This window comes from Equus przewalskii, chromosome 4 (assembly GCF_037783145.1).
Source record: "Equus przewalskii isolate Varuska chromosome 4, EquPr2, whole genome shotgun sequence".
NCBI lineage: Eukaryota > Metazoa > Chordata > Mammalia > Perissodactyla > Equidae > Equus > Equus przewalskii.
The window spans coordinates 13,120,391-13,147,257 of NC_091834.1; the positions used below are offsets into that span (position 1 = coordinate 13,120,391).

General features: G+C 41.2%; 1 protein-coding gene across 8 annotated transcripts in view; it reads right to left on the bottom strand.

Annotated features, from left to right (window-relative positions):
• Nucleotides 1–26,867, bottom strand: part of GLI3 (GLI family zinc finger 3) — a 263,511-nt gene that overhangs the window by 88,453 nt on the left and 148,191 nt on the right. For all 8 annotated transcript variants that reach the window (XM_070615493.1, XM_070615492.1, XM_070615490.1 and 5 more), the window contains one exon: nt 26,004–26,109. In XM_070615493.1, the coding sequence (XP_070471594.1) occupies nt 26,004–26,109 (106 nt within the window). The remainder of the gene's footprint in view (nt 1–26,003; nt 26,110–26,867) is intronic.

Sequence of the window (26,867 nt, forward strand, 5' to 3'; positions counted from 1 at the left end):
AAGAAATTCTGAACAACAGGCAAACGAGCTTAAAGTAGTTGCTGCGATTCTATTTGACCAGAACATTAATGTCACCCTTGAAAACTTACCTCTCACCATCATGGTGTTGCATTAAGAAAAAAGAAAGAAAGAACACGAATTGATGTGGTCTGGAAGTCTGAGCATGCGCATGGCAGAGCTGGCCACAGAAAAGAAAAGAGCCGAATTGCAGAAGTCTGTAAGAAACGTGAAATCAGACCTTCTGTATCTCAATGCTTGGGCTTGACTGCCGAGGGTGTTGGAGCTGTGAGTGAAACCAGTTCCACAGACCTGGGCTGCACTGTTTGGAAGATCCTCCTCCCCAGGAGGCGGCTGTCTCCTACACTCATTTTCCCTGTGGCATCCTGATTAGCCGTGTTCAGTGAACAATCAGTAATTAAGTATTCCTGGGACTAGAAAGTTGGAGAAGAATGGGCTTTGATCAAGCTCATGCCTCGGCTATAATGAGCTAAGGTAGAACGTAAGCTTTTGGGCTGATGAAAATCAATTCTGGAACATACCTTGCTGCACTGTGCCCGGATCCGCCCCTGGGAACTCTTCCCCAGAGCGACTGAAGCCCCCGGGGACAGGCATTCTACAATGGTCAGCCTGCGCAGCCTCCCTTGCCACCTTGTTCCTTCTCTAATAGAAGAGGTTTTGTGTGGATAATCCAGTGAACTGGCTACGACAGGCTAAACCCTTGTGCTCTCCGCTTCCTCATTCACAGAGGACATGGCCATAAAAAGGAGAGGCCGCGACAGAGATGGATCTACCGGGGACGGCAAAGTCCTCTTATGCCACTGGCTTTAGGAGTGAAATGAAAGGGAGGAGAAACACATTTTCTCTGCACGCCTCCTGAAGCAAAGGCACACGGCCGGCTGGTCTGGCCCGTCCCCACATTAGAGTGTGATCTTGGCAGAAGCCAGTGCCACCAAGTGCACAGCGCAGCCGCCGAAACAAACGAGGGCAGAGATGAGAGAATGAATTTGCTCTCGGGAGAAAATAAAAGGGTGAATCGTAGGGGGAGAGGATTTTCTCGCTTGCTCCTTCTTAGTATTTTTTATTTGGAACTAAAAAAAAAAATGAGGCATTTGATTTGTTATTCAGATGCCTCTTTTGGTGAAGAGAAATAAAAATCCTGAGTTTTCTAAATTTACATGTGGGCAGAGTGAGAACTCACCACCTGAAAATAGCCGGTTCTTTTCAAACTTGAAGCTTTCCATACACACTCAGAAACTAGTAAAATTACTTAGAATGTACTCAATAGAAATCAGCATAACCTATTAGTCTATCCAATTTTAGCTCGCTACTACAAAACAAGTTACCTCTGTGTCACCAGTCAAAACCTAAGCTCCATTTGGACATGCTGCTACTTTAGAGCACAGGGGAAGTTCAAATTCATTAATCCATTTTCTACCTGAAAGGAAAATCAATCCTTCTGATGTGTTCAAAAGTAATTATTACAGGGGCCAGCCCCATGGCCAAGTGGTTAAGTTCGCGTGCTCTGCTTTATTGGCCCAGGGTTTTGCCAATTCAAATCCTGGGCATGGACATGGCTCATCAGGCCATGCTGAGGCGGCGTCCCACATACCACAACTAGAAGGACCCACAGCTAAAAATACACAACTATGTACCAGGGGGCTTTGGGAGAAAAAGGAAAAATAAAAAAATCTTAAAAAAAAGTAATTATTAAAAAATATATTTTACATTTTTGTAGATTTATGATGAGAGACTGGCGCAGCAGAAATGTAGAAAAGTAGACAGTTCAAGAAATCCAGCAGATGATACCCCCTAGAAAAGCTTTGGTGACTCACAAGAATCTCGATCTGAACAATATAAACTAAAAATCAGTGAAGGCAATGGCTTTTCTTACTTGTTTTTTCAATTTAGACAAAGATTGGAATCTTATTTTTCTAAAACTCTAGAATTGAGAAGGGTTGTAAGAATATTCCTAGAGGCTTAGATTCTATTTTGAAGAATCATGCAGGGGAAAAAAAATCAGCATTTGGAACACGAAAATTACAGAGGTCAGGCTGGGGCAGTCACCAGCCCCAAAGAAGCAAGGAGGCCAGAGACAGCCGACGGTTTTCTCTTTTCACCAAAGTCTGTGGACATCTGACGCCCACACCCTGGTCTTCACTTTCATTTGACCCATTCCCACAAGAAGACTGAAGACAACTATTAAAAGAGCTGCGATGAGAAGAAATCAAGACCTGGACACATCTTCCCTGGCAGGAATCCAGAGCCCCACTCTCCCTTTGCAAACCACTAAGAAACAACATCAGAGAAGAGGGCTGGCTCCTCCTGCAGAGGAAGTCAGGAAACTTCACCCACTATGGTGAACGTCATATCCACGCAGGTCCCTTCCAGAGAGATGATGCTGAAGAGATAGGGGGTCACCTGTTTCCAAACAAGGTGGTGGATCATGCCAATAAGAATGCAAATAGGAAATGCAAATCAGAAAGCTGTAAGTTAATCAATTGCCCTAAAGAAACAAGGCGTCTAGTAGTCGATCCCAGGATAGGAATAGGAAATGTTTAATAGGTTCACTCAATGAGGGGTCACCAGGAATTCTGGAGACAGGTGAGTCAGACCACCAGAGCAGTGACACTATGGAAGGGCTCGGGTGCTGAAGGGAACCAATGGGGATGGCTGTGTGACCTTGGCTGCAATACACACCCTCTTCTGGTCCTTAACAGTACTATGGGGAAGAACCTACCTCACGGGGGTCTTGGCAAGTGGATATAAGTAAAGTCTCATATACTGAGCCTGGCATCTAATAAATGGTGAATACATGCATACATACATATATACGTATATAAATCACATACTATACTAATAGATTGCACGTCTAATATATACACATATACAATACAGACACATATGTACATATGCACATATATCCTCATACATACACATACACAGAAACATACACACACATATTAGGGATGGCAGATACAAGATACTGTGAGATTTTCAAACACTGAAATGTTGGAACCCTCTTTTCAAAGCAATTCTTATGGTGAAAACATACCTGTCTGCTTTGTTCCTCAACCTGACAATGCCCCGGAAGCACCTCCTTGGATTTTCAAGCAAAATCATAAAACCACATGAGCTCGGGGCTGGCCCCGTGGCCGAGTGGTTAAGTTCGCGCGCTCTGCTGCAGGTGGCCCAGAGTTTCGTTAGTTCGAATCCTGGGCGCGGACATGGCACTGCTCATCAGACCACGCTGAGGCAGCGTCCCACATGCCACAACTAGAAGAACCCACAACGAAGAATACACAACTATGTACCGGGGGGCTTTGGGGAGAAAAAGGAAAAAATAAAATCTTTAAAAAAAAAAAACCACATGAGCTGGTTAAGAACATAAACGCAGGAATTAAATACAGGAGTTTTGAAGGAACTGGATTTGAATTCAGGCTAGCTGTCACTGACCGTCCCTCAAGCGTAAGTTCCCTTGTACATAAAATGGGATAGTAGCCACTCCCCCACCGCTGGGCTGCTATGGCTGACCCACACTGGGCACTCAGGAAATGGTGGTGGTCGTTGATGTTCTTGTCAGAACCATCCAACAAAACTTGTTTTTGTGTGAGATTCTCAACTCAGCACACACATAGCCAAATGGCAAGACTTTTGGAGACTGGAGTTCCAGTCTCCTCGCTGTTCCAGATTCTTGGCAGCCAGATCGTTTGTTGGTTATTTTGTTTTTAATTGTAAAGCCAATCTGAGAGGGAAGATTAAACTCCTTAAATTGAATAGGCAGATGTGTGTTCACTGGTGTGTGGAAGAGCCATTCAAGATTACGAATTCTACTGAAGGTGAACTCTACTGAAGGAAGCGGAGATGGGAGGGGTGGGGAAGGCAGTCACAAAATTTTCCATTTAAATGACATATATTATTCCACAAACTATCATAAACTTGACCTGGTAAATATTTGTCAAGCTTGCTAACAATCTTCATTTGAGGATTACAGTAGTACCAGGAAAAAAAATTATAGGTGTCTCCTTCTTGGTTTATATTTTTAGGAGATACACACAGAGATTGAATTGAAGATCATGGTTGACCTCCCATGACTCTCTCTGTCTTTGTAGGTTTCCGTTCTCCCTGCGTTCAGGGGGCTGTATGTGGCTCAAGCGTTGAAAGCTGGCACAAACTGCAGAGAAAAAAACCAAAATGACAAACAAACAAACATTCCGGGAAGAACAGTGTAACTGAGAATTGCCCAAGAACAGAGATTCCACGCTATTTATGCTGTAGCCAAAGAGGAGAGAAATATGCCTGTGACGCTCGAAGCTAAATCATATGGACTGTTGTCTGGGAACCAGAGATGTCCAAACTGTAGAGGGTTGTCTGGGCTGCCAGGGCACAAGAGAGGCAAGGAGCGGTTGCTCCATTTCCTCTGCATCTTGGCTCAAGCGTGCGAGGCCCAGCACGCCCACTGAAGGATAACATCCTCTCCATTGCTTCCACCCATTTGTCTTTCCAAGGCCAAGAAGACCTACCGAGTGGCTGTCATTTTGTTTCATATTGCCCAACGGATAAATGAAGTACTGCTTCAGACAAGAAAGAAGGTGGGGATTATTTTGATGTTCTCCCAAAAGACAATAAAGCAATATAAAATTGTGTTTGTTCATCTGTGGAGATAATTTGACTGCAGATGAATGTCTTTATAAGGTCATGAAAACAGATTACCATGAAGAGTAGAGGATTCTTATTAGAGCATTTTTAACAGTATACTATGATAAACAAAAACAAAAACACGTATTGCAGAGAGTAACTGGACTTCTTAGTTAGAATGAAATATCCTCATATAATCTAATTTGTTACTGCCTTTTCATCTATCTTATTGGGTTACTAAAATGCCACAGTTAAAATCACAGTATTTAATCACTTGGATTACCCATTATGAGAGCACTAAACAAGGTTTATATGCTGGATTATTACAGTTTGCTTTCACATTGCTTGGAACGCTGGAAAGGTACACATACCCCTTGCATCTTTGCAGGAGGGTCCAACTACAAGAATACTGAAATGTTGGGGTTTTCTTATATAGCGAGTTTATTTTTTGTTTAATTTTGTTCTTTCCATAGCAAGTAGACACTCTTCATATTCAAGCAGTGGTCTAACAGAGAGAACAAAGGGGAGTTATCCCTTATAATGTATTTTTAACCAACAAATTAATTATTCAATAAGCACGGTTTTAATAAACCAAAATTTGTAATAAAAAATTTTGCTTTCCATACAGCGAAGGAAACAAATATCTGAAATGTCTATGGTTAACATGCTAGACACTGTCAGAAATTTGCACGATCCTACACTTCATTCTTTCCTCTGTTCCAGGTCAGCTTCCAGATAACCTCCGCCCAGAATTGTCACGTGACCCTGAAATGCACAGATGGTTGGGCTGATTACTGTCCACTTGGCACCCTTCACCCCAGAACCACCGCATGCCCTCGGAGGGTGGTTTTAAGGGTCTGAATCAGCTGGCTCACTTTCCCTCTGCATCCTACTATTGAGAAGCACCAGCAGGAGCCTGCAGTGAAGGAGGACAAGTCAGGGCATTTATTCCCCTCGCCTCCTCTAGCTAGCTAGAGTTCTGCTGGTAGCATTCCTCCGCGCACGGCCACGGCTCCTGAAGCATGACCCCCTTCCTCAGCGCCAGCGGTCACTGACCTTTTCCCGCCATTTGCACCTTCAGCTTAGGGGTAGTAACTCCTCCCAACGTTTGCTAGTCCTGGGGGCCTTTCCATCACTTTTCGACTGTTAACCTTGTCCACACCTCTGTAAATATCCACTCCAGTAAAACACCAGGACCCCAGCTGATAAGATGGTTCAGTTTCAAATCCTGTTTTCATCATTTTTGCAGCTAAAGAATGTTTCCCATGGATCTGTAATTGACTTAGATCTGTTACAAATTTACCACATTGGATTTCAAGTTTTAAAAGCTACATGTGTATTAACCACACAGATCAATATTTCAATGATATCTTCATTGGAGATACATTTTATTGAAAATCCATTTAGGAAGAATCTATTATGACTTCAGCACTTGGGGAGATTTCAAAAAACATAATATATGGTCATTTGGTCGCTGCTTTCAAAGAGTTTATAGTCAAATGGGGTGAAAGGCACACACGCATAAGGAGTGTGTAAGAGTGAGTGTCAGCTCATGAGTGGCATAACCAAAAAGTACCAACAGGAGGCTTCCAGGATGCATCTCAGTTGTGAAAAATATGGAACATGAACCAAGAAACAAAATGTTGATATGATTTGGATAGAAGTGGCCACTGAAGGTAAAGGTTAAAGCAGTACCTAATGTACAGAGCAACAACACTGAGATGCTGAATATTTTCTTATATGGGGAATTTAAAAGCTATGGTTGATTACAACAACAAAAAAAGAGAAATAATTGTTTTAATGGTGAAACAACATTTCAAAGGATTTTTGCAAATGAATTTCTTATTTTTATTTTCTACTTATATCTGAGCAGTAAAGGAGTTCATATCTATGAATGGAAAAGTTAAGAGATTATTGTTAAAAAAGTCATTCCCTATATCCAAGCTATCAGATCTAACCAACGTCAACATTTTAATATATTTACTCTCAGCATTTTTTCAGGCATTATGCACTTGCTACATAGTCCAAATAAAATACATTTTGAATTATACTTTCCCCCTTATTATTAAAAGGTTTTTCTAATATCTTTTAACAAACTGTACATAAACATCATTTATAATTGCAGTACAAATTAAAGCCATAATGAGTTATCATTAAACATCCACTAGAATGGTTAAAATAAAAAGACTGACAGTGCCAAGTGTTGATGAGGGTTTGGAGCAATAGGAACTCACAAACAACGTGAGCACAAGCTGGTGCAACCTCTATAGAAAACAGGTGGCCATTACCTATTTGAACAGATATACACCGTAGATCCAGCAATTCCTTTCCTTGTTATATACCCAACAACGATGTGTGAGCATGTTCCATAATATACTAGAATATTCAGAGCAGCATTATTTATTCACATTGAAATTGGAAATAACCAAATATCTATGAACAGTAGAATGGGTAAATAACTCATACAATGAAATAGTAAACAGCTATGAAAATGAATAAACTATAACGGGAAAATCCCACAAACATAATGTTGAGTGGAAGAAGACTGGCACAAAAGAATATAATATACTGTATGATCTCATTTATATAAAGCTCAATAACGCACAAATCTAAACTTTCACGTCAGGATAGCAGGATAACGTTTACCGTTGAGTAGCTGACGGAGTACACAAGGAGGGCTCCTGGGGTACCAGCAATTGTTCTATTTCTAGACTGACTTAGTGGTTAGAGGTTTTTATTCTGTGGTAATTCACTATAACTCATTGAGTTATATGTGTATATTTTGTGTACTTTTCTGTATGTGTACTATTTATCACCAATTTTTTTAAAAACAACACACACATTTATATGTGCCAAAAATATCAATGTTTCCCCCAGTGGTTTCAATCATTTCTGTTAAATTCAGAAAAGCAAACAGATATATGCTTGTATCTTTCAAAATTTTCAAAATATTGACATAAAAAACACAGTAAATAATAACATGATATTTACCATTGTTAAACAAAGACTCATTAGTCTAAATTCAAAGGAAACTATGAAGGTAGCCTCCTGTATATCAATTTTGGGGGAGGAAAGATCCTGCTAAGCCAATCAAAGGGAGAGGCCAAGCAAACAGTCACAATACATGTCAGTCATGTCCAGTGACAACTGAAATAACGTTACGTAAGTATTACAAGAATAGTGCAATTATTTATGACTACAATTGATTGTATTCTTTCCTGAGAAGACTGTAAAACATAATTTGCCAAAACTTATCTCCATTCTGTGCTGTAAATGTGACTCTATATTAAATAGATTAAGATTTCAAGGTCAGGTAAACAGTCAAAGAATTTTTTAAAAGTACACATCAAGCAACTACGACGTGCAATGCACTGTTATTAAAAAAGTTTTTAGCAAATACACTATTAGTTCAAATAAGCACTCAGGAGCGAAACGACCACATCTCATAGTATGGGTCTCCTTTCTGCCCCAAACTCACTCTCACATAAAGAGGCCTGATGTGTGGCCTTAATACTTCAGAAACAAGGGCAGAAGAGAGAACACCAGTGGGTAGACAGCATCCCTGATCCAAATGGCAGCGGACAAACCCGTTTCTAAATAGCTGATCATCGGTTTTGAATATTTTACTTCCATAAATGCAGAGTATATTTAAAACTCTTATTTTCAGCAGCCTCTTTTCTTGTCCAAATGGAGCCCAAATATTCCATAGAAAGAAAGGTACCCTGCTCTCTACGATGTGCTATAAATGAGAGAAATCTTTCTTCCTCCTCCAAGAGGTTTGTGAGAAAAATAAAACTAGTACAAAAAAATTAATGCTTTGTAATATTTAGAATTATTATTAATACAATTAACATATAAATTATATTTTTAGTGTATAACTTATGTGTTATCTATCATGTTAATATATTATATATAATTAATGTAAATAAAAGAGTTAATTATTAGAAGAACGAATACGTTGTATCTTCCTTTACAAAGTCCACAGAGATCCCACTTTGATGAGAACACAGCTGTGGCTGCCGATGTGAAAAGTTCAGAAGCCCAGCTGCAATTCTTCTCCTCACCCGATGCCTTGCAGACGGAGGGACGCAGAGCTGCTCTCATTGGTCAGATTCCAGGACATCGGATGGGGCCCTGTTTTCTAGAGGGCTTCCCAACCGGTTTGCCGGAACAAAGCAAACAGCCGCTGTCCTTTTCTCCCTTCCCTCCCAAGATAATTTGTTCCCTTTCAATAGTCATCTTTTTCCTTTAGATGCTCTCTCTTCCTCCAGTAGGGCAGGCCACGTGGGAGGCCACTCCAGCCAGCCACGGGGCCCTCTGTCTCACTTTCCCCCTCCATTTCTCCCTGTGGCTGGGAGTGTGCATTTCATGCGCTGTCTACACAAGAGTTGCAAGATCTCAGACTTAGATGTGGTGTGGGGTAGACTAGATCTTTTAAAAGTCGGCTTCACTCCAAGGCTATTTAGGCCTAGATGGAACAGAAGCAGTGCTGTACTATTCAATTTTTCACAAGAATATATACACAAAGCATCTAGCCTGCTACCTGTCACATGGGAAGTTCTCAGGAAACGTTGGCGCCTCTGACCAGCCTGTTGTGTGCTAGGGCTCTGGGTTGGTTAAGGCCAAACTCATCTTGCCTTCATCACCTTCTTGTATGTTTATTTCCCCAGGATGCCACAGGGAGGGGACTGTTCTGGAGCCCGGGTAAATTCAGCTATGTTGATGCCCTTGGTGCCATGGAGAAGTACCCCGTCTCACTTCCTCTAACAAAGCAAGTAGACCAGTGACTTTAGCTGACCTTAGTAAAACGAATGGGAATTTTTTTTTTCCTGAAGGTAAATTCAAGGCATGGTTACTCTTGGTTTTAGTTCAAAAATTCATTACCAAGAGAAAAGAAAAGAAAATAGGGGTGGACAAAAATTTCAGTCTGATTTCTCTGACATTCCTGCCAATTTTCCATACATTCTAAGAGGTCCTGTTTTTTGGAATTGGATGAATTACCAATTCCATTCCAAAAGCAACACTCAAAATGGCAAAATAATGTTCTTTTCCAAAAAGAAAACATATAGGAAAATAAAAGATGCTGCAATACAACGGTGTGCAGGGACTCGGCAAACAACTAAATCCCATGAACTAATGGATCTAGAAAACTCCTGGGAAATGTGGCAGTTGTCGTCTAGGTGTTATGCTTTCTAATCATGCAGAATCCTATCAACCATGACATCCTTAGGGAGGAACTTTTAGATTTGAACCATGATATCCACCTGGTCTAAGGAAAAAGTACACACAAGAGATTCAGTTAGAACTGCCGATTTCATTAACTAAACTAACACGCCTGTGCTTGTATCATTTACCTGGAAATTTCAACAACTTAAGATAAACAGATATTTTAAAAATCTTGAGAGCCCCAAGCCAGGATCTGTAACTTAAGTGAGAAGTCTTTCAGCAGGAGGCCTCATATATTGGGTGGAAATAATTAATTAGAAACACAAAGTTAGGGTCCAACAATTTAATCCTGGCTTCATGTTGAGTCCTTGCAGGTGGAATGGAGGATATTTATACCCTAAACAGGGTGCATCTGGATTCTGAGTCAAGGAGAGTTTGAAGCTTCTGTTTTAATTTCTATTTTGTAAATGCTGCTTCAAGAACCAGCTAGAATAAATCCTTTATCAACAGCAGCCTGAGAGGTTGAGCTTCGGCTTATCTTCCAGTAGCTGGTGTGGACTTTTTCTGTATCATCATCATCATCACCGCAATCCTCCTAATTACTATTTTTACTATTAACCACTGACGAGTGTGTTTTCCGCATTGTCTCTTATGATCCTTGGCAAGATATCTCTGACTTATACTTTCCCTCATTCTTTAGATCATCCTTATTTTAAGTGATAATAGGGATGTACATCAAGACACTCTCTAAGAAGCTCTCCTCCAGAATAAAATTCTCAAGGTTTGCCAGGGGCCTCTGGCCTAGTAAAGGCGAAAAGAGTGAGCCTTTTTAAGTGGCAAGCTCTTCAGAATTAACTGGAAGTAGACCTTGTAAGACGTACTACATGTTGACTAAGACTTTACAGCCCAGGCACACTTGTCAATATGCCAGAATTTTCACCTCTTTGAGGGTGTCAAACTTTTCAAAGATAAATTAAATATGGGAAAGGAGTATATCTAATGTACTGGAGAAAAATATTGTCTATATCCTTCAATGGAAAAGAAGCGTTAACTTTCACATAAGGAGATAATTTTCTTAGGGTTCTTTTTATCATGGCACCAGAGAACTTTGCCCTCGGCAGAGGGAGCAACATGATGGAAAACTGAAAATGAGTCTGGCCACTTGAAAAGGAGCCACAAAGTCTCCTGCTGTGCCCACTTCTTCACAGCAAAAGCAAGTCTTCTGATACGACAACTGAGGACAGGTGCAACTAACTAGAAATGTCTAAATGATGCGGCAAAATTTCACATTACCCTTGCAGAACCCGCACTTAGGACCCCAGACTTATGAAAACAAATTCTGGGGCTTTGCTTTTCTCATCTGTAAAATGTGAGGATTTGGGTGAGATGATCTCTATTCCACACACCAGGTTTAAAATCCCCTTTGATCCTAAAGTCCAACATTTCCTATGATTCAAACCATTGGTCCCTGTCTGCCATTGATGAACTTCGACAATTAATGCTATAAAGTCTGTTACTTGAATAAAGTTTTGTTTAAAACTTAGTGACACTCTACTTGAGGGTCCTACAAACGAGACCTCAGTTTCTGTCCTTTCTCCCTCTCTCTTGACTGGTATTTCCATCATCGCAGCAACTCACACTCCCCCCAGGCCACTCTGGATTTCAACTTGGATATTCCTCCCAGGAGAAATGAAGGGTCTGGCCTTATGCTGACTGGACTTGGATGGTGATTGATTAGAAGAAAGTGGGGCCACGTAGCCATGCAGAAGGCTCAGTACTGAGCCACAGCTTAAACACCAAAGGAGCTTTCACTGGTGAGTTCACAGCTATTAGATGTTTTTATATTAACAATGCTTCTCCCATCCAGGTTTGTGCATTTTATCTTTATTCTTTCAAATCCTGAAATTGCTTGGATAAGAGAGAGGGCTTATATATTATACACACACACACACGCACAGACACACACACACACACACATTTCTAAGAGCAGCCTGAACTTTTAGGGGAAATTGAAGAGGCTTTGTGTCAAGTACAGCTAAATCCAGCCCTTCCATATCAAACCTCTGCTAGAAAATTACTGTGCAGATGATAAGGCAGAAAGATATAATAAAAAGTGACTCTACTCAATTTACACCGCAATATTGGTATGACTGAATATTTTTCATTCAGGTGCCTGATAAAATCGCTAAACTGTATTGCAGATAAATAAAGGAGGCTTCTGTCAAGAATAAACACCATTAATCATGAAGCCTTACCCTCTGAGAGCCTGTGCTATGCATCGGCACAGATACACCAACACACCCAGCACGCAACACAGGCTTCCCTCCTTTATACTGTTCAGGCTGAAGTTGGCCTCCTTTTCATTTGGTATGATTTAGGTAGCAACAGCACTTTGAAAACATTCTCTTTACGTTTTAACTTTACAGTCCTGCAACTAGGTCCATTATTTATAACATTTAGGAAAAACCGGCTGGGCTTTTGGGTAAAAAAATTTGGCAATAAAACTATTTTTTGCTCATTACATACCTACCCACACTCTCTCCATATATACATATGATATACACTGTATTTCATCAAAGCTAAGATGCCATTGATCTAAAGATGCAACATTATTTTTTGTACCACTAAGAATGACGATTCTTATCACTTTCAAGTTTTACTTTATACCTATTTAAAGAGCTCTTTTAGATTTATTCAGACATAGGTTTTATCACACATCACTCTAGTACTTGTGCAAAAAAGAAAATATGAGGCAAAGTAATAATAATTTTATTAAGAGATACCTGAAACTTCCTCATGACTGCCACTTCACCAACAGTGATTGTAAAACACTACAGATTGTCAGATACATTCCAATTGCAGAGACATTAAAAGGTGGAAAAAGGATGTACAACTTAGAACAGATGACTTAAATACGGTAATACAAGGGATGTGTATTAGGTAATTCTGCCATTTGTCAAATACCTATGACATGACAGACACTGCGTTAAGTACTATCTATATGCTCCTTCATTGAATTCTCGATACAAAATGGGATTGAATAATGAAACTGGGCTTGGACAGAGTAAGTAATCTGATGGTAAACACCTGAACAGGATTCAAATGCAGTCTATGATTTTAAACAGAAAGGAAAACTACCCCACGTCAAATACAAGTATGTGCATATATGCCTAAATACACTTATATTTTAACACTATTGAGGCTTTTAATAATTAGAATGGTATGGTTTTTCAGTTCTCTTTTCACTCCAAAGGGAACCCATTTGAACAACATTCAAAGCGCACAGGTGGTGCCCAGGGCCTCTATGCACTGTTGGCTGAGGGATGTGCAAAGCGTCACCTGGAGAGTACAAGGAAGAATGAGGGAGGTATGACCAGAGTTTGGGCACGACTTTCACAGTAGATCTTCACACAAGGAAAGAGGGGGCAGGAGAAAACAATGGCACGTGGGCATGCAGATATTAGCACACACTGCTTTCACAGACTCCTCTCCTAAGTGTCCACACACAAGGAAAAAACAATGAACAAACCTAAACTTTTCATAACCAAGGGATGTTAAGAAGGGATCTTAAAAATCATTTAATCCAACTACTTCATTTCACAGATAAAAACAAGGAGGCCAAGAGAGGTCAGGAAAAGTGTTCAAGGATCCAGTTAATTTGTGGCAGGGCTGAGAATGGAACTCGACGGAGGCCCACCTTTCTTATGAAAACAGCTTGTAAAGTACCTTTAATAAGAGGGTCATCAAAAGCCATGTGCCAATAGAGTGACGCTTGAATTTTCTGGAATTACATTTTGCAACCTAAGAAAACAGCATTATCATGGGCTAATGCGACCAACATTAGATTGGGTGGGGAGGGGGTGTGCTCAGAGGAGATTATTCAGCAAAGCCATAATCCAGTCCTCCTCGTGAGGGACGTTAATTGTGTTACACAGGAAGCATTATGGCGGCTGTGTTTCAGCTCACTGGGGGATCTGTGTTCAGAGCCCACTCCAAGGAGGAAGTGCCTCTTCTAGCCAAAAGAGGTTTAACTTCCATCTCCCAGACAAATCCTCCCTGTGTGAAGAAGAACCCTCATCCCACCGAGTGAATGCATCTATTTGCCAAAGAGAACAGTGGTGGAGAGACCCTCACAGAAAGTCTGTGCCTCACCACGCACAGCCATCGCAGAGCTCACAAACATCAGACGCCAAGAGCCCAGTTCAAACCAGGCCCCACAAGAAAAGAGGAGGAAGCCAAGAAACCAGATCCACGCCCTGGCCACGGTGCTTGGGGCCTTCCCCAGTTCTTTAAGGAAGACTGTCTGGGGATCAATAGAAATTTACACTGCATACAATCTTCATCACCGATTGTGTTGTCAATCATTTCTGACAAACTCCTTGGTCCTCTTTTGGGACGTTCCAAGTCAAAATTACTTCCAGGTACGCTATCAATGAATGCAGGCTCCCAGTGCGGTACAAGCACAGCCCACCTACTTGTTGGAGACAAGATTCTCATGGGTAAAAAAATGGGTATGAACAGGTGAATAGATCCCTTAGAGAACTTTGCTCTGAAGATAGCGGAATTTTGTCTAGTGGTATCACAATGTTTTACCAATACCTGAAATGAAGGCATAATTCATTACAGAACCAAATACTTAATCTTTATTAATAGAGCTTCAAAACACATAATTCCTAAGTTTGCTCACGATTCATCTGTCTCCATCATAAACCATACTTCAGAAAAAAACATATATGCACAAGAAAATATAATGGCTGTGACTAAGATATCTGAATAATTTTCATAATTGCTGTTCATTATTTCTAAACAGATGGAAATGCATTTTGTGAAAATGATTATCAAATTCCTTAGAAATGTACATTTAACTGAAATGGAGCTAATGGGCTCCCCTCCCACCCAGGCCAGGACGATTTATGTTACTGAACTGGGCGTGAGTGTAATAACCTGAACTCCCCTCCTTCAATAGCCGTGTTCATATTGAAAGGAAACCAATGACTAGCAGGCTCCTTCAGTGATTTTCAAGCTAGTGGTGAGTCATCAGCAGCTAAGTTATTAAACTGGAACGAAGCATTGCCCTGCTCACTAATGAGGTTACACAGTGTCTTCGGGTCTCCATGTTAGGGGCACTGAGCAAGCACTCTGCTTGGCAAAGACCCAGGGCAGGTCGAAGCTGTGGACTAATCGCACAGGCCGGAATCAAATGGGCCGGAAGAATTCAGAGACTTGTGGCTCCGAGGAATGTAATTCATGCAGAAAAGCGTTGTCAGAGCAAGGCCAGGGAACCTCGTGGGAAGAAAGCAAAATAAACAGTTCAACAAAGAAAACAAAGAAGGACCAATAGCCTTTTCTAAAGCTTGAGTACACTGAGACTTCAGTGGGGGCCTCGGACAAAGACCTCATCCAAGAACACCCTTGCAAAGCAAACAGACCAAGAAGGATGTTTCTCTCCCATACGCTTGGGGGGAGGGGGTGGGCTCCACTCTTCACTCCTTCTAGTTCAACTTCCACACACTTCCCTCCCAACAAACAGAGAAACCACAAACGACAATAACTGGAATAACTAAAAAGTCCAGGTCGCGATGAAGAGATGGGAAAAGGTGGGGAAGCTAACCCAAATTAAATATGGTGCAATGTATTCTGATCGTTCTTCAGATCATGGGATGGCCCTCGCAAGTGCGTGAACTGCCAAATCAGATCCACACAGCTTGCCATGCACATTCCAGAGAAGGAAGAGAAAGACTCATGAAATGCTCCAGGACTTACTTCGAAAATTCTCTCTCGCAAATAGTACATTTGCAAGGGGGTAACTATCCGACTGGAAGAGAATCCTCCAGAGGCTGAGCATAGCCTTTTGCAGGAGGTTGGCCCTCTGCTTTCAGCCCAGCCCCACGATCCCCCAGTTTCCAGTGGAATCTTGACTTCGACTCTTCTTCTCAATCCAGGGTCGCCGCAGTCCTCAAATCCAAAGTCTGAGGTGACCAGATTTTGATCATTAAAACAAGATTAAAAGACTTCAGGTGGACCTTCTGTTCCCCTCTTGACTACTTTCATTCAGATGGGAGATCACGGAGTCTTTTATTGAGTAACCCCAAGGACTGGCTAAGATTACCACAAGGAAAACGGACAGAAGTGAGCAGTGTGTGTGTGTGTGTGTGTGTAGACAGAGAGTGTATATATATAGTAAAATAATGAGGATACATAAAATGTGTACTTTAAGGAAACAAGTTCAACATATTAGCTAATATAAATATTAATATAATCCAGTATAATTCTAACATTAATCTGCTATATCCCTGGAAAATACGAAATGATAAACCTTTTAAAATCAGAGCCCCCTTTGCTTTTGTTACTTTTGTACTTTTGAATTTGTTTCTGGAAACTGTCACTGGTGTGTACGGTTTACGTTGAGAACAATGCGGCTGAGGGATATGGGGATTTTGTTCCATGGGGGAACCTGAGATTACTCTAAATAGAGGCAAGAAGCATTTTAGGAAGCTGGGAACGCCTTCTTGGGACTCTGTCTTAAAAATATAAGTCGCATTCATGCAACATGGTTTGGTGATTTGTTTTGCAAATAAGGAGGATCATTCCACTGCCAGCGCCTCTTGCCCCTTACTCCTCACATAAGAGAGACACTGTCCACTTCTGATGAACTTGACAATATTTGGAGACTATTTGAATGTATTTGGAAGAGTACTGGTGGTTTTCTGGTTAGTGCCTAACTCACTCCCAGGGAGTAGGAGACACATTAACCTCGTCAGGCCCTGGGGATCACTTAATGCACTGAGTTATCATAACTCCCTCAGGCACAGCTCTTACTACCTGGGGGTGACCGGGCAGAAAAAACTATCTTCCCTACCCTGGATCCTCCTTATCCTGGGGACAATTCACAGGTACCGACTAGGCTGAGGGATCCTCACAGAGGAAACTGAAAGAATGCCTTCAACTGCAACTCTACACATAGTTCATTTTGGTATTAGTTTAGATTTTTAGGTGGAGGTTAAGCTTCGTATTCACTGTAACAGTCCCAACGGAGAACTTTTTAATGAATCTGTGACCACTCTGTAGCCGTGTAAGAATGTTTTAAATATCTATAACTTATAAGCACATATGATGCTGAATAACCGGAACAGCAGGTGACTGGGTTTTAGGAAACCTATGGGTTTAGGTTACAGACCCTTATTTTTTTCTTTACTAGAAATTCACTCTCATGCCCTAAGGCAGTTCCTGCCACTGCCTACCTTTCTCTCTGCATTCTTTTCTCCCTATGTGTGTGTGTGTGCAGAGAGAGAGGACTGAGAACGAGAAAAAGAGAGAAAGAGAAAGAGGGAGAGAGGGAGAGAGAGGAGAGAAAGAAGCACAGTGTATACGTCTAGCATTGCACTTGATGTTTTTCAACACCAGAGTCATAAAAATTGATGCAATGTCACCAATTCAGCTAGGTTAATGCCGGAGGTAAACATAGGACCAATAAGCCATTTAAGTTCATTTTTACCCAGCTGCAACGTAATGATGCCCATTACTGTTCTGATATGCCTTTTACTAGGATCACATCAAAACTAAAAATGGTCAAGAATTTTTTTTCAAATTTCTTTTCAATACAGTTATCTAATGAATGTTCTGCAAAAACACCCCGACCTTAGGACTCAGAGGATGGGTTTTAAAACAGATCTTCCTCCTGCTGTTTCCTTTTAGCAGGCTTAGTTTGCTTGGATCACCAAAGATGCAACAATCTAGCTAATTTGTTGCTCGGCATTCAAAAAGTTAGCAAGTAGATTCCTGGAAACAAATCTGCTAGCATTTTATCTTTTGACGTATGAATTTCTCTGGGGGCAGGGGTGGGGATGCAACAATAACAAAAAGGAATGAATGACAGGCAGCCCTGTGTCCACCGCCTTTGTTCCCCTGGGGAAAGGTCTGAAATGAACTCAGCGTGCTGTGCGGCTATAGGAAATGGCATGTCTTTGTTTAGGTGGAAAGAGCAGGTTCTGTTACCTAAGTGAGGGAGAGATGGCCACATATAAAGAGCTACAGGCACCTTCGCTTGGGGCGGTAGTCATCACGTAAAACTAACCCGAAAGTGTCTTCCCGTTGGGACAAATTCTGTTAAAGTTCCATTTTTCTCAAACGCATGTTTTTGAAAAATAAATAAAACGATGGCAGTAAATTTCTGTTTCCTTTGAAGCCAGGCTTAACATGAGTGGAAGCATTGTACTCAAAGAAAAAAGTCTGTTACAGTCCAGTACGCCCCAGGCCTCCGCAACAGGTTTGACAGCAGGCTCTATAGAGCCAGCAGCTTCCGGTTCAGTGCCCGTGAATACTGCCAGTCAATATCGGCTCCCGACTCGACTGCTGAGCGAAGCACAAAGAACCCAGGAATTTTATCCAAGAAGCTGGCGCTTAGACTCTCTGAATATGCACTGTAATTAGGGCCTGCTTTCTCTGCAACCGATGACCGAATTCAATATTTCAGTCATTAGAAATATGGCAAAACAGAAATAAGTATTAATGCCCTTTGAGCACAGTGTATTAGTTTCGTGTTCATTTCTTAATGCAAAGTAAAGTGTGTATTGGTGGATCTGGATTTATACTGCCAGCTCATTAAAATTTTAAAAGTTTGGGAATTGAAACTCATGCATATTTTCATACCTACATAAGGAACTATGGATGTAGGCAGTCTAAGGTAATTCTTGAAGATTAGCCAAGCTCTACATTTTTTCAGTTAATTATGAGAAAAGATAACCAAACAATAAGACTTACTCTCTCTTTTGAACTGATGTGATATGCAATGAAAACTCTTGGGAATAGCAGTAGGAAAGCCTGAAAGTAGAAAATATGACACACAGCATTACTTATAAAAAAGAAAGAAAAATAAAGCAGAGAAATGGGGCAATGAGTAAGGCTGGAAACGGGGTGTTATTTTAGATCAAGGGTTGGCCAACTTTACATTTGAAGCTTTGCAGGCCATATTCTCTGTGTCAGCTACTCACCTCTGCCCATGATAGCTACAGCTGCCATAGACAATAGTAAACAAGTGGGAGTCACTGTGTTCCGATAAAACTTTATTAACAAAAAAAGCCATGGGCCACATTTGGCTTACAGGCCATAGTTTGCCAAACTCTCTGTTCCTTAGATGGTTCTTCGTGGAAGACCTCCCTAAAAAGGAGATATCTGTGCAGAGAAATGTAGGAAGTGAGGAAGCAACCCATGGGGATCTGTGGGAAGGTTCCAGGCAGATATATATTGTGATCTAGACCAACAGGGCTTACACTCTGTTATGTCTATCAATGTAATCACTGATCATCGTAAACCCATGTTTTAATATGGTCTTCTGAAATGCGTTTGTTAAACACTGCTCAATGTTCTACAAGTTGATGAATTGCAATTTACCAAACCCTGCCCGGTAGCTGGGTATATAAACTGTCCAGTTGTTTGGTGTCACAAGTTCTACAGCAGCAAACTGATGCTGATCTAATTTTTTGGTTACAGACATGCCTACTACGTCAAAAGACTTTTTCTGGCTCTTCTCCATACTGCCATATTCCCACCTTAGAAGTTTGCAGAAGATGACGACAGCCAGTGACACTGAAAACTTACTATCGGGTGTTGTCGGAATTACTTGTGGTCATCCAGTAAGGAGAAACCAGAACAGCAGAGTCTGCAGTGTTCATTTTCACAAGCAGAGCACAGAAAGTCAAGAGCAAGGGATGTAGTGTCTGATGCCTAGGCTAAAATAATGGCACTGCCTGCTCCTAACTGCGTAAGTTCTCTGGGTCAAGGTTTCCATATCTTTAAAATAAGCTAGTAGTACTAACTTCATCAAAGGGTTGCTCTAAGTATTACATGAGATAATTAGGTAAAGTCTCTAAAATTGTGGCTAGCCCAAAGTGAGTACTCAAAAATATCATGATACAGCTATGGTCATTATTATCATATTTTTTCATGTGAATTGTCTAGTCCTTTCTTCGTTTCCTCTTATTTTTGAAATTTTGCTATTCTTAGGTTGTCCATGTAAGACCGCTAATTTCTCTAATTTTATTTCCATGTGAAGGACCCAGGAAGTACACTAAATGGAACCCAGTCACGTAAGATAACCAGTGACTGATTTCATATCAGGGAATCCAGTTGGCAGTGGAGAGCACCTGACAATTACAATAGGTACTTTTAATATAATCTTAAGTAGTAATCAAGCTTTCGATTTTGAGTCCTAAGTGTGCTGGCTTTATTGGCATGAGGTGACACACTGTAACAAAAGCAAACAAAGAAAAATTAACGAAAGATGATGATGGCAATCATCCTGCAATAGCCTAAGAAACAACTGTTGATAAAACAATTATTTTCATCATTGAAAATAATATTTATTTAGGATCTACTATGTGTAAGGCATGGACTTGGCCCAGCAAATGAGAAGAAATACACAGATGATCCTTGCCCTCAAGAGATATAATTATAGGGGCTGGCCCAGTGGCGCAGCGGTTAAGTTCCCGCGCTCTGCTTTGGCGGCCTGGGGTTCGCCGGTTCGGATCCCGGGTGCGGACATGGCACCGCTTATCAAGCCATGCTGTGGCAGGCATCCCACATATAAAGGAGAGAAAGATGGGCACGGATGTTAGCTCAGGGCTAATATTCCTCAAAAAAAGATGGAAAAAGATATAACCTAGTTCATTTTCTTTTCTTTTTGGTGGGGGGGAAAGAAGGGTGGGTGTTAGATAGTGCTAGCTGCAGTATTTGACGTACTCTGTCATTACGCTTTACTATTGGGAAGAAAAGACTTCCCTTTATTAATTCTAAATTGGACTATTAAAATATTCCAAACTAGTTATGCCCCTAAATATAAGGTTTTGCTCAATCTCCACATTTTACTGAAGGCTTCCCCGGGAATGAAAAGAATGAGATGGCTAGTATGCGTTATGGGCCCATCACAGTTTTAAGCAGGTGACTAGACTGAAGGCTGCTGTTGAATAAATATTCTATGAGCTCCCAATAAGCACAGTACCTAGCACAGGCAAGGTGCTGAATTCAGGGCGGGAGGGCAGCTGAGGAGTAGCTCTGGTCATCTATTTACTCTTTCTTTCTCTAAGCTTTCATCATAATGATATGTCTTAGAGTTTCTCTCTAGAAAGAAATGTACTGAATTCATACTGCAAACTTACCATTCCATCTGCCTGCTCTCATCGCTAAAAGGCAGTCATAATCACGGGGGCGAAGCCTGACTTATTCCCAATGCACTCTTTTTCACAGCTCATGTTAATATCTACCATGCAGTGACTCCCCTCGGCAGGCGCCAGGAAGTGGACCACTTTCAGTGGGAAGAACAGCTCTTCTCACTTAGGTGAAATAATTCCAGTGAGTCAGGCAGCCTTGGAAAGAGACACACTGACTGAACTAAGAGAAAAAAGAACTGCCGAATAGAACAGAACACGAGTGCTCATTTCCCCCAAGAGAGAAATGATGAGGCTGGTCTTCTAAAATGAATTAATAAAGTGGATGGTGAAATGCGACAGGCTCTAGGAGTGCTGGCTCGGGATGCTGTCCTGTTCATCCCATTCACATCCACAGCATGGGACAAGGGCAGTTCTCGGCTCAACTGGCAAGAACATCTGTGGGGCCTGAATTAGAGTAATGGATTAGTAATTAAGCATCCTGCTTTGGAAAATGAATTGCAGAGCCCTATATGCAGCAAATGGACAATCTGAAATTCAATTCATAGTGGTCATAAATTAGAAAACTTTAGCTTAAAAAAGTTGTATGTAAAAGATATTTTTTCCCAAGTGAAAATCCAGAATGACTGTGGAATTTAAAACTTTATTATTTGGCTTTCTATGAATACACCATGTCTAGTTTTAAAAACGAAGCATGCTTAAATGAGTTCTAACATTAAATTTAAAAAAAAAAAGCACACATTCAAAATGCAAGAGGAAGAGTAGTTTCTTCATCATTGTGAAAGTATCACTTAAAAATACAACTGTATTCTGAAGGAGGGGGGTGTAATATTCCAAGTGTCTAAATTTTCAAGCAAAATTTCAAAACAAGCAGTAATTTTTAGCCTAGAGAGCAGCATCCATTCCCAAAGAATACAATAATGCCTCCTGGAGTCACACAAAGTTACAGCCCTGAGGTAAACAATGCAAGGCATGAAATACAGGTAAGACCAAGAAGTTAAAACACACACATAAAATTACAGCCTCGACTATGTGGATATAGATTCAGGTTCCGTCATTAATGCTCCAAATAACCTCAGTAATATAATAAAATGTACGCACTGATTTTTTTTTCTAAAACTTGTGCTTTTTTCTAGATGGCTTAATAAAACATGGAATTTGTGGTCAAAGCAAATGATTTGAGAGAGGGAGACACGCCAATTATCTATTGGGCATAAGTTCTGGTGAATTCAGCGAAGAATAACTTTCAGAAGAAAAGGGAAAATTCCCCATATCCAGTGTTTCTTAATTTTCAAACTGCTTGAATTAAATAAACATAATGCAGGAATCGGACGTTTCATAGAGAATCTTTATGCGACAATTCAGGGAAAGATGACAGCTGTATTCCACGTCCCATTTATAAGTCCTGAATCTAAATTCATGATTGTAAGTTAAGAAAGGAAATACTATAAATTCTAATATTGTTTCCAGTACTGTATTTGAAACAATTTAAGTTTCTGTAGCCTATCTACGCTGACTCACCATCGATTGTGGCCATCACTGTGAGAGCAAGTAGAGTGAGCTAAAGGCATTCCATTTAACACTCTGGGTTCTTTAACACAAACTGACATATTTCCGTACATATTTATAAGGCTTGGTGGTTATTATTAGGCTATAATTGCAGTTGTTCCAACACCTAATAAGCCATGGTTGGAAAAACAAAGGCAGGTTAATTTGTGATTTCCTCTACTCATTCAGAGGCAAATTAAGTGTCAAACAGCTAATACAGAACATATTTCATTTTATGAGATTTTAATTTAATTCTGCACCATATCGTTGATGCCTTAATATAGGGTGGTTTATCTAAAAAGAGGAGCAATTTATAAACCTCTTTCAATAGAATCTTTAATGATAGGACAGGATAGCGTAATTATCGCAGCGCCTGCCATCCTTCTAAACAGAGATCTGTCGGCATTTCCATCATCCACACAAATTCTGTTTTCAAGAGACTTATAATTTAATTTTTAAAGTTGGCACCAGAAGAGCAATTATGTGTACAAAATAATGAGAATATCCCCAAATTTTGTCTTCTTATAATTAAAAATATTTATTCTAAAAACTTACTAAGCTCACTTGATCTCATTTTCACTAAGATAATTATATAGCAAGCATTTTGGAATGCAAGTTCTAGATAAAATCTTTTGACTTTTCCAGGTTACTGCTTTATCCCTTGGCAAAGAGGTGCTTTTAAGATTTCAGTAACCAAGCCATATTTGCTGAGATTACCCTCCACTCCTAAAGCGATCACGGGCTTCTACTTATACACCCCAGGAGGTGCAAAAGCAACCCGGGGATCCATGACTGAGTCAGGCCAGAACAGAAACGCTCAGTATTTGTCATGCCCCAACTGCTTCAAATGCGAACTCTCAGCATTTGTTTAGAGCTCCGGGATTTGAAGAGTGCTCACGTGAACACGGTTTCATTGACCTCTTCCTGCAATTTGGAGAGATGGTTGAGGCAGAGTACTTCATTTCCATGCAATGAAACCAATCCATGCAAGGCCAAGTGGCCAGAGTTCCCGGCACAGCTGAGTGCAAAGCAAGAATGGGACTTAAGCCCTCCGACTGCTCTCCACTGTCTCCCAGACTAGAGGATGTGCGCATCTACAGAGCACCTTTTACAAAGTGCCTGGCCCAGTGCTGGGCACTGTCCACAAAACTGGCAGAAGGCAGCGAGTGCTAACCAGGAAATGACCGGGCAAGGGGCTATGTGCTACAACAAAGGCACAAGCGAGGTGCTCTGAGGATGAGCCTCTGGGACCGCCAGCAAAGGTGACAGCTGAAGGAGGCCGTGAGGGTGAGGGGTTGAAGCAGGAGTTGGCCATGCAGAAAGGGAAGGCCACGGAGGGCCATGCAGAGAGAATGTGATGCTAGAAAGGCACAGAGGTGACACCTGCCCCAGCTCCCCGAACCTAGTGCAGAAGCTCAGGGTCTCCATCCAGGACCCCGTGAGGACCAGCAGTCCCAGACCCAGGTGCTCAGCAGACTCACCACAGAAATGAGATTCGCTCTCAGAACCTTCCAGGACTCCTCTTTTGAGGCTCAGGATTATCAACCAGCCTTACATCATGAATCTTCGATAACTAGACATTTAAGCAGCTAGAGAATAGTCTAGCCAATTTCTGTTAAAGTATCCTCGGCTGGAAAAGCAGGAAGTACTAAAATCTGTGACACTCCCAGCTCAGCAATCATATCTGAAAGGCGGGCCCCTCCCCCATGATTCTCCAAACTTGACCTGTCTTACCCTGTGATGCTCTTATCACTAGGGAGCTAACAGTGCAGGTACAGCCATCAGGGCCTAGAACACACAGTGTGGACTATAACACAGTGTGGACTATATTAGGGCTTGCTGTTGTTATATTCTGCCAAAGAACCAAGACCAGGGATTTTTATGGATAAATTCATATTTAAATTTAATGACAAGGCAAACTATAACGAACCCAGAGGAACTGGTTCACTCCATCATATAAACTCATTTTTTGGAATTTCTCTATAACGTGACTTTTGAAAGAGTGAAGAACTCTGAAATTCTATGGAAAATCTGATTTAAACGACCACATCACTGCAGAGTCCAAAGCCTGGGAGGAATCAGCCATCTGTGTCTCCAAGGCCACGCTAGCCCTTGCTGGCTCTGTACCACAGGGCTCGTCTGATGCAGAGATGCTCGTCTGAGACCCCTATGGTCCCATCTGGATCACAAAACCTCTGCGCAATGGGGTGAATGAAATGGCAGGTTTCAGCCTGAATTTGGAATTTCCTTGTCTCTGCATAGGGGGTTTTAAATTGGCCTCTTGGTTTTATCTGAGTGTATTTTTAGCAGGCTTTAGAACCCTGTAAATACTTACTTGTGTTCCAGTGAAAAGTCGAAGAATAAGTCACAAGTTTCTGTATTCTCCATCTATAAATACCCACTTCTCCTTTAATGCTTATAGAAGTCTGCAACACAGATTTATTACTTACCTCCGGGCAAATCTGCTCTGAAATTACAATTCAGTAATGGGAGATGGATCCAGAAAACTGTTGGTAAAATATTATATGTGTACTTGGGCATGTAGTTAGGGTTGTTAATATCAATTAATTCTGCTCACAGAGGAGGACTTGTTTTAAAACAACTTCATTTTTCTTTGGCATATATGTAATTACACAGCTGTAACTAATAGCCATGGAGATGCAATCTACCATCTAAATAACAAGCATTATTCTTCAAAGTATTACTTGTGCTTTTCTAACTTTACTGTCTCAGAAGGAAGGTTGATTACTAGATCCGAACACATGTATATATCAAGGCCATTAGTAAGGGACAGCCCTTCCCAGAGAGCGGCTCCACTTATAACGGTACACGACAGTTTTCTGGACAGTACTACGAAAGAATACTTCTTTAGTTTGCGAGTCCGCTATTCTTTTTCCTCCCAAACTGAACAGTATTTATTTCCACGAGATTTTCTTCTCCCCTTTCTAATGTATGTTATCACAGCCATTCTTTCCTTTTATCTTTGTGCAGACCATGTGCTCAATCACATTTGCCATTTTGTTTGGGTGACGTTGCCATCGATCAAACGATTATTGGTGTACGTACACGGCGGCTATGAAAATTTACCATAAAAATTTCATTATGATTCGTTGTGATTCCTGGGACAAGACTTTCACCTAACAGAAATTTCAGCCTGAAAAACGTCAAACCCACTCTCAAACCAAACGCGTATTCTGAATGGTAACCTTGCATTAGGCCTCTAACTTTTAATTTAGTATTTACAGCCCACAGAACACACGTCAGCAAAATATACAGGAAATACTTGCCAGCCACCTAGTGTGACAGGCATTCTTCAGGAGGCAGCGGGATTCGGTTCAGTGAGCCCAGGAACAAACAGGCCTGCTGTATTTCAAAAGTAAATCTTAGACTTCTATCGCCTCTTCAAAGCTCAGGAGCCATACCGTTAGCACGAAATCCTGAGAGAATAAAAGCCAGTATTTTGTCACTAATGGGTAAAGTTTTAGTACTTACATATGCAACGGAGGAATCGGAGACGGATCGTAATGGTAACGCCCCTCATGATGTCTCGCATCAATGGGTACAGGAGGATGGAATGCAGGAAAAAGATGAGGAGGATCTGAAAAAGAAAGTTCAAACTGTATAAACGGAATACTTGGAAACAGAATTCCAATCCACGAAGCAACCCCGCTATGCTATCGTCACAACTGACACTGAATCTGCTTCAAGAAGTTGTGGAGGAACTCTTTAAAGTTCATTATGAGGCTCCAGGAGGCACCGCAGATGCATGATCAAGTAAACAACACCCGCACCTGAGAAAGCAGAGCTGTTGAATGCAACTAAAACCCGGACAGAAAAGCAAGAAAGAGGAACAACACATCCACCTAGTCTGGAAGAAAGCCTGGCCCGAGTGGAAGGGCTGAAGGAGCCACAAAACCAAGAGCAACAGATTACAAGACACTTACTTAGCTTAAAAATTATGCTGTCAAGTGAATTTTAAACAAAGCCATAACATAAATACTACTTTCTTTTCTCCCATATCCATGATGCTTTTTAAGGGAAGGAGTCCTTGCTGAAGTCCCTGCTAAAATCCACGGCATATACAACCACGTACTTACTACACACACACACACACTTTTTAAACATTTCAATGCATGCTCCCCTCCTTCTTGGCCTGAGTTAGGCCTCCAGAGTCCCGACACAAGGGCAGCAAATCCACAGTTGGGCCAGAGAAATGCTTCATGGCCTGGCTGGAAGAGATGAGCTAACCCTCTCGGACAGACAGAGGGAGGTTTGGCGCAAACTGAGGTGGCCCTGCCCCACATCCCTAACATTCGCCTTGGACCCAGACTCGCCTCCCCCCGTTCTGGCTCTGAC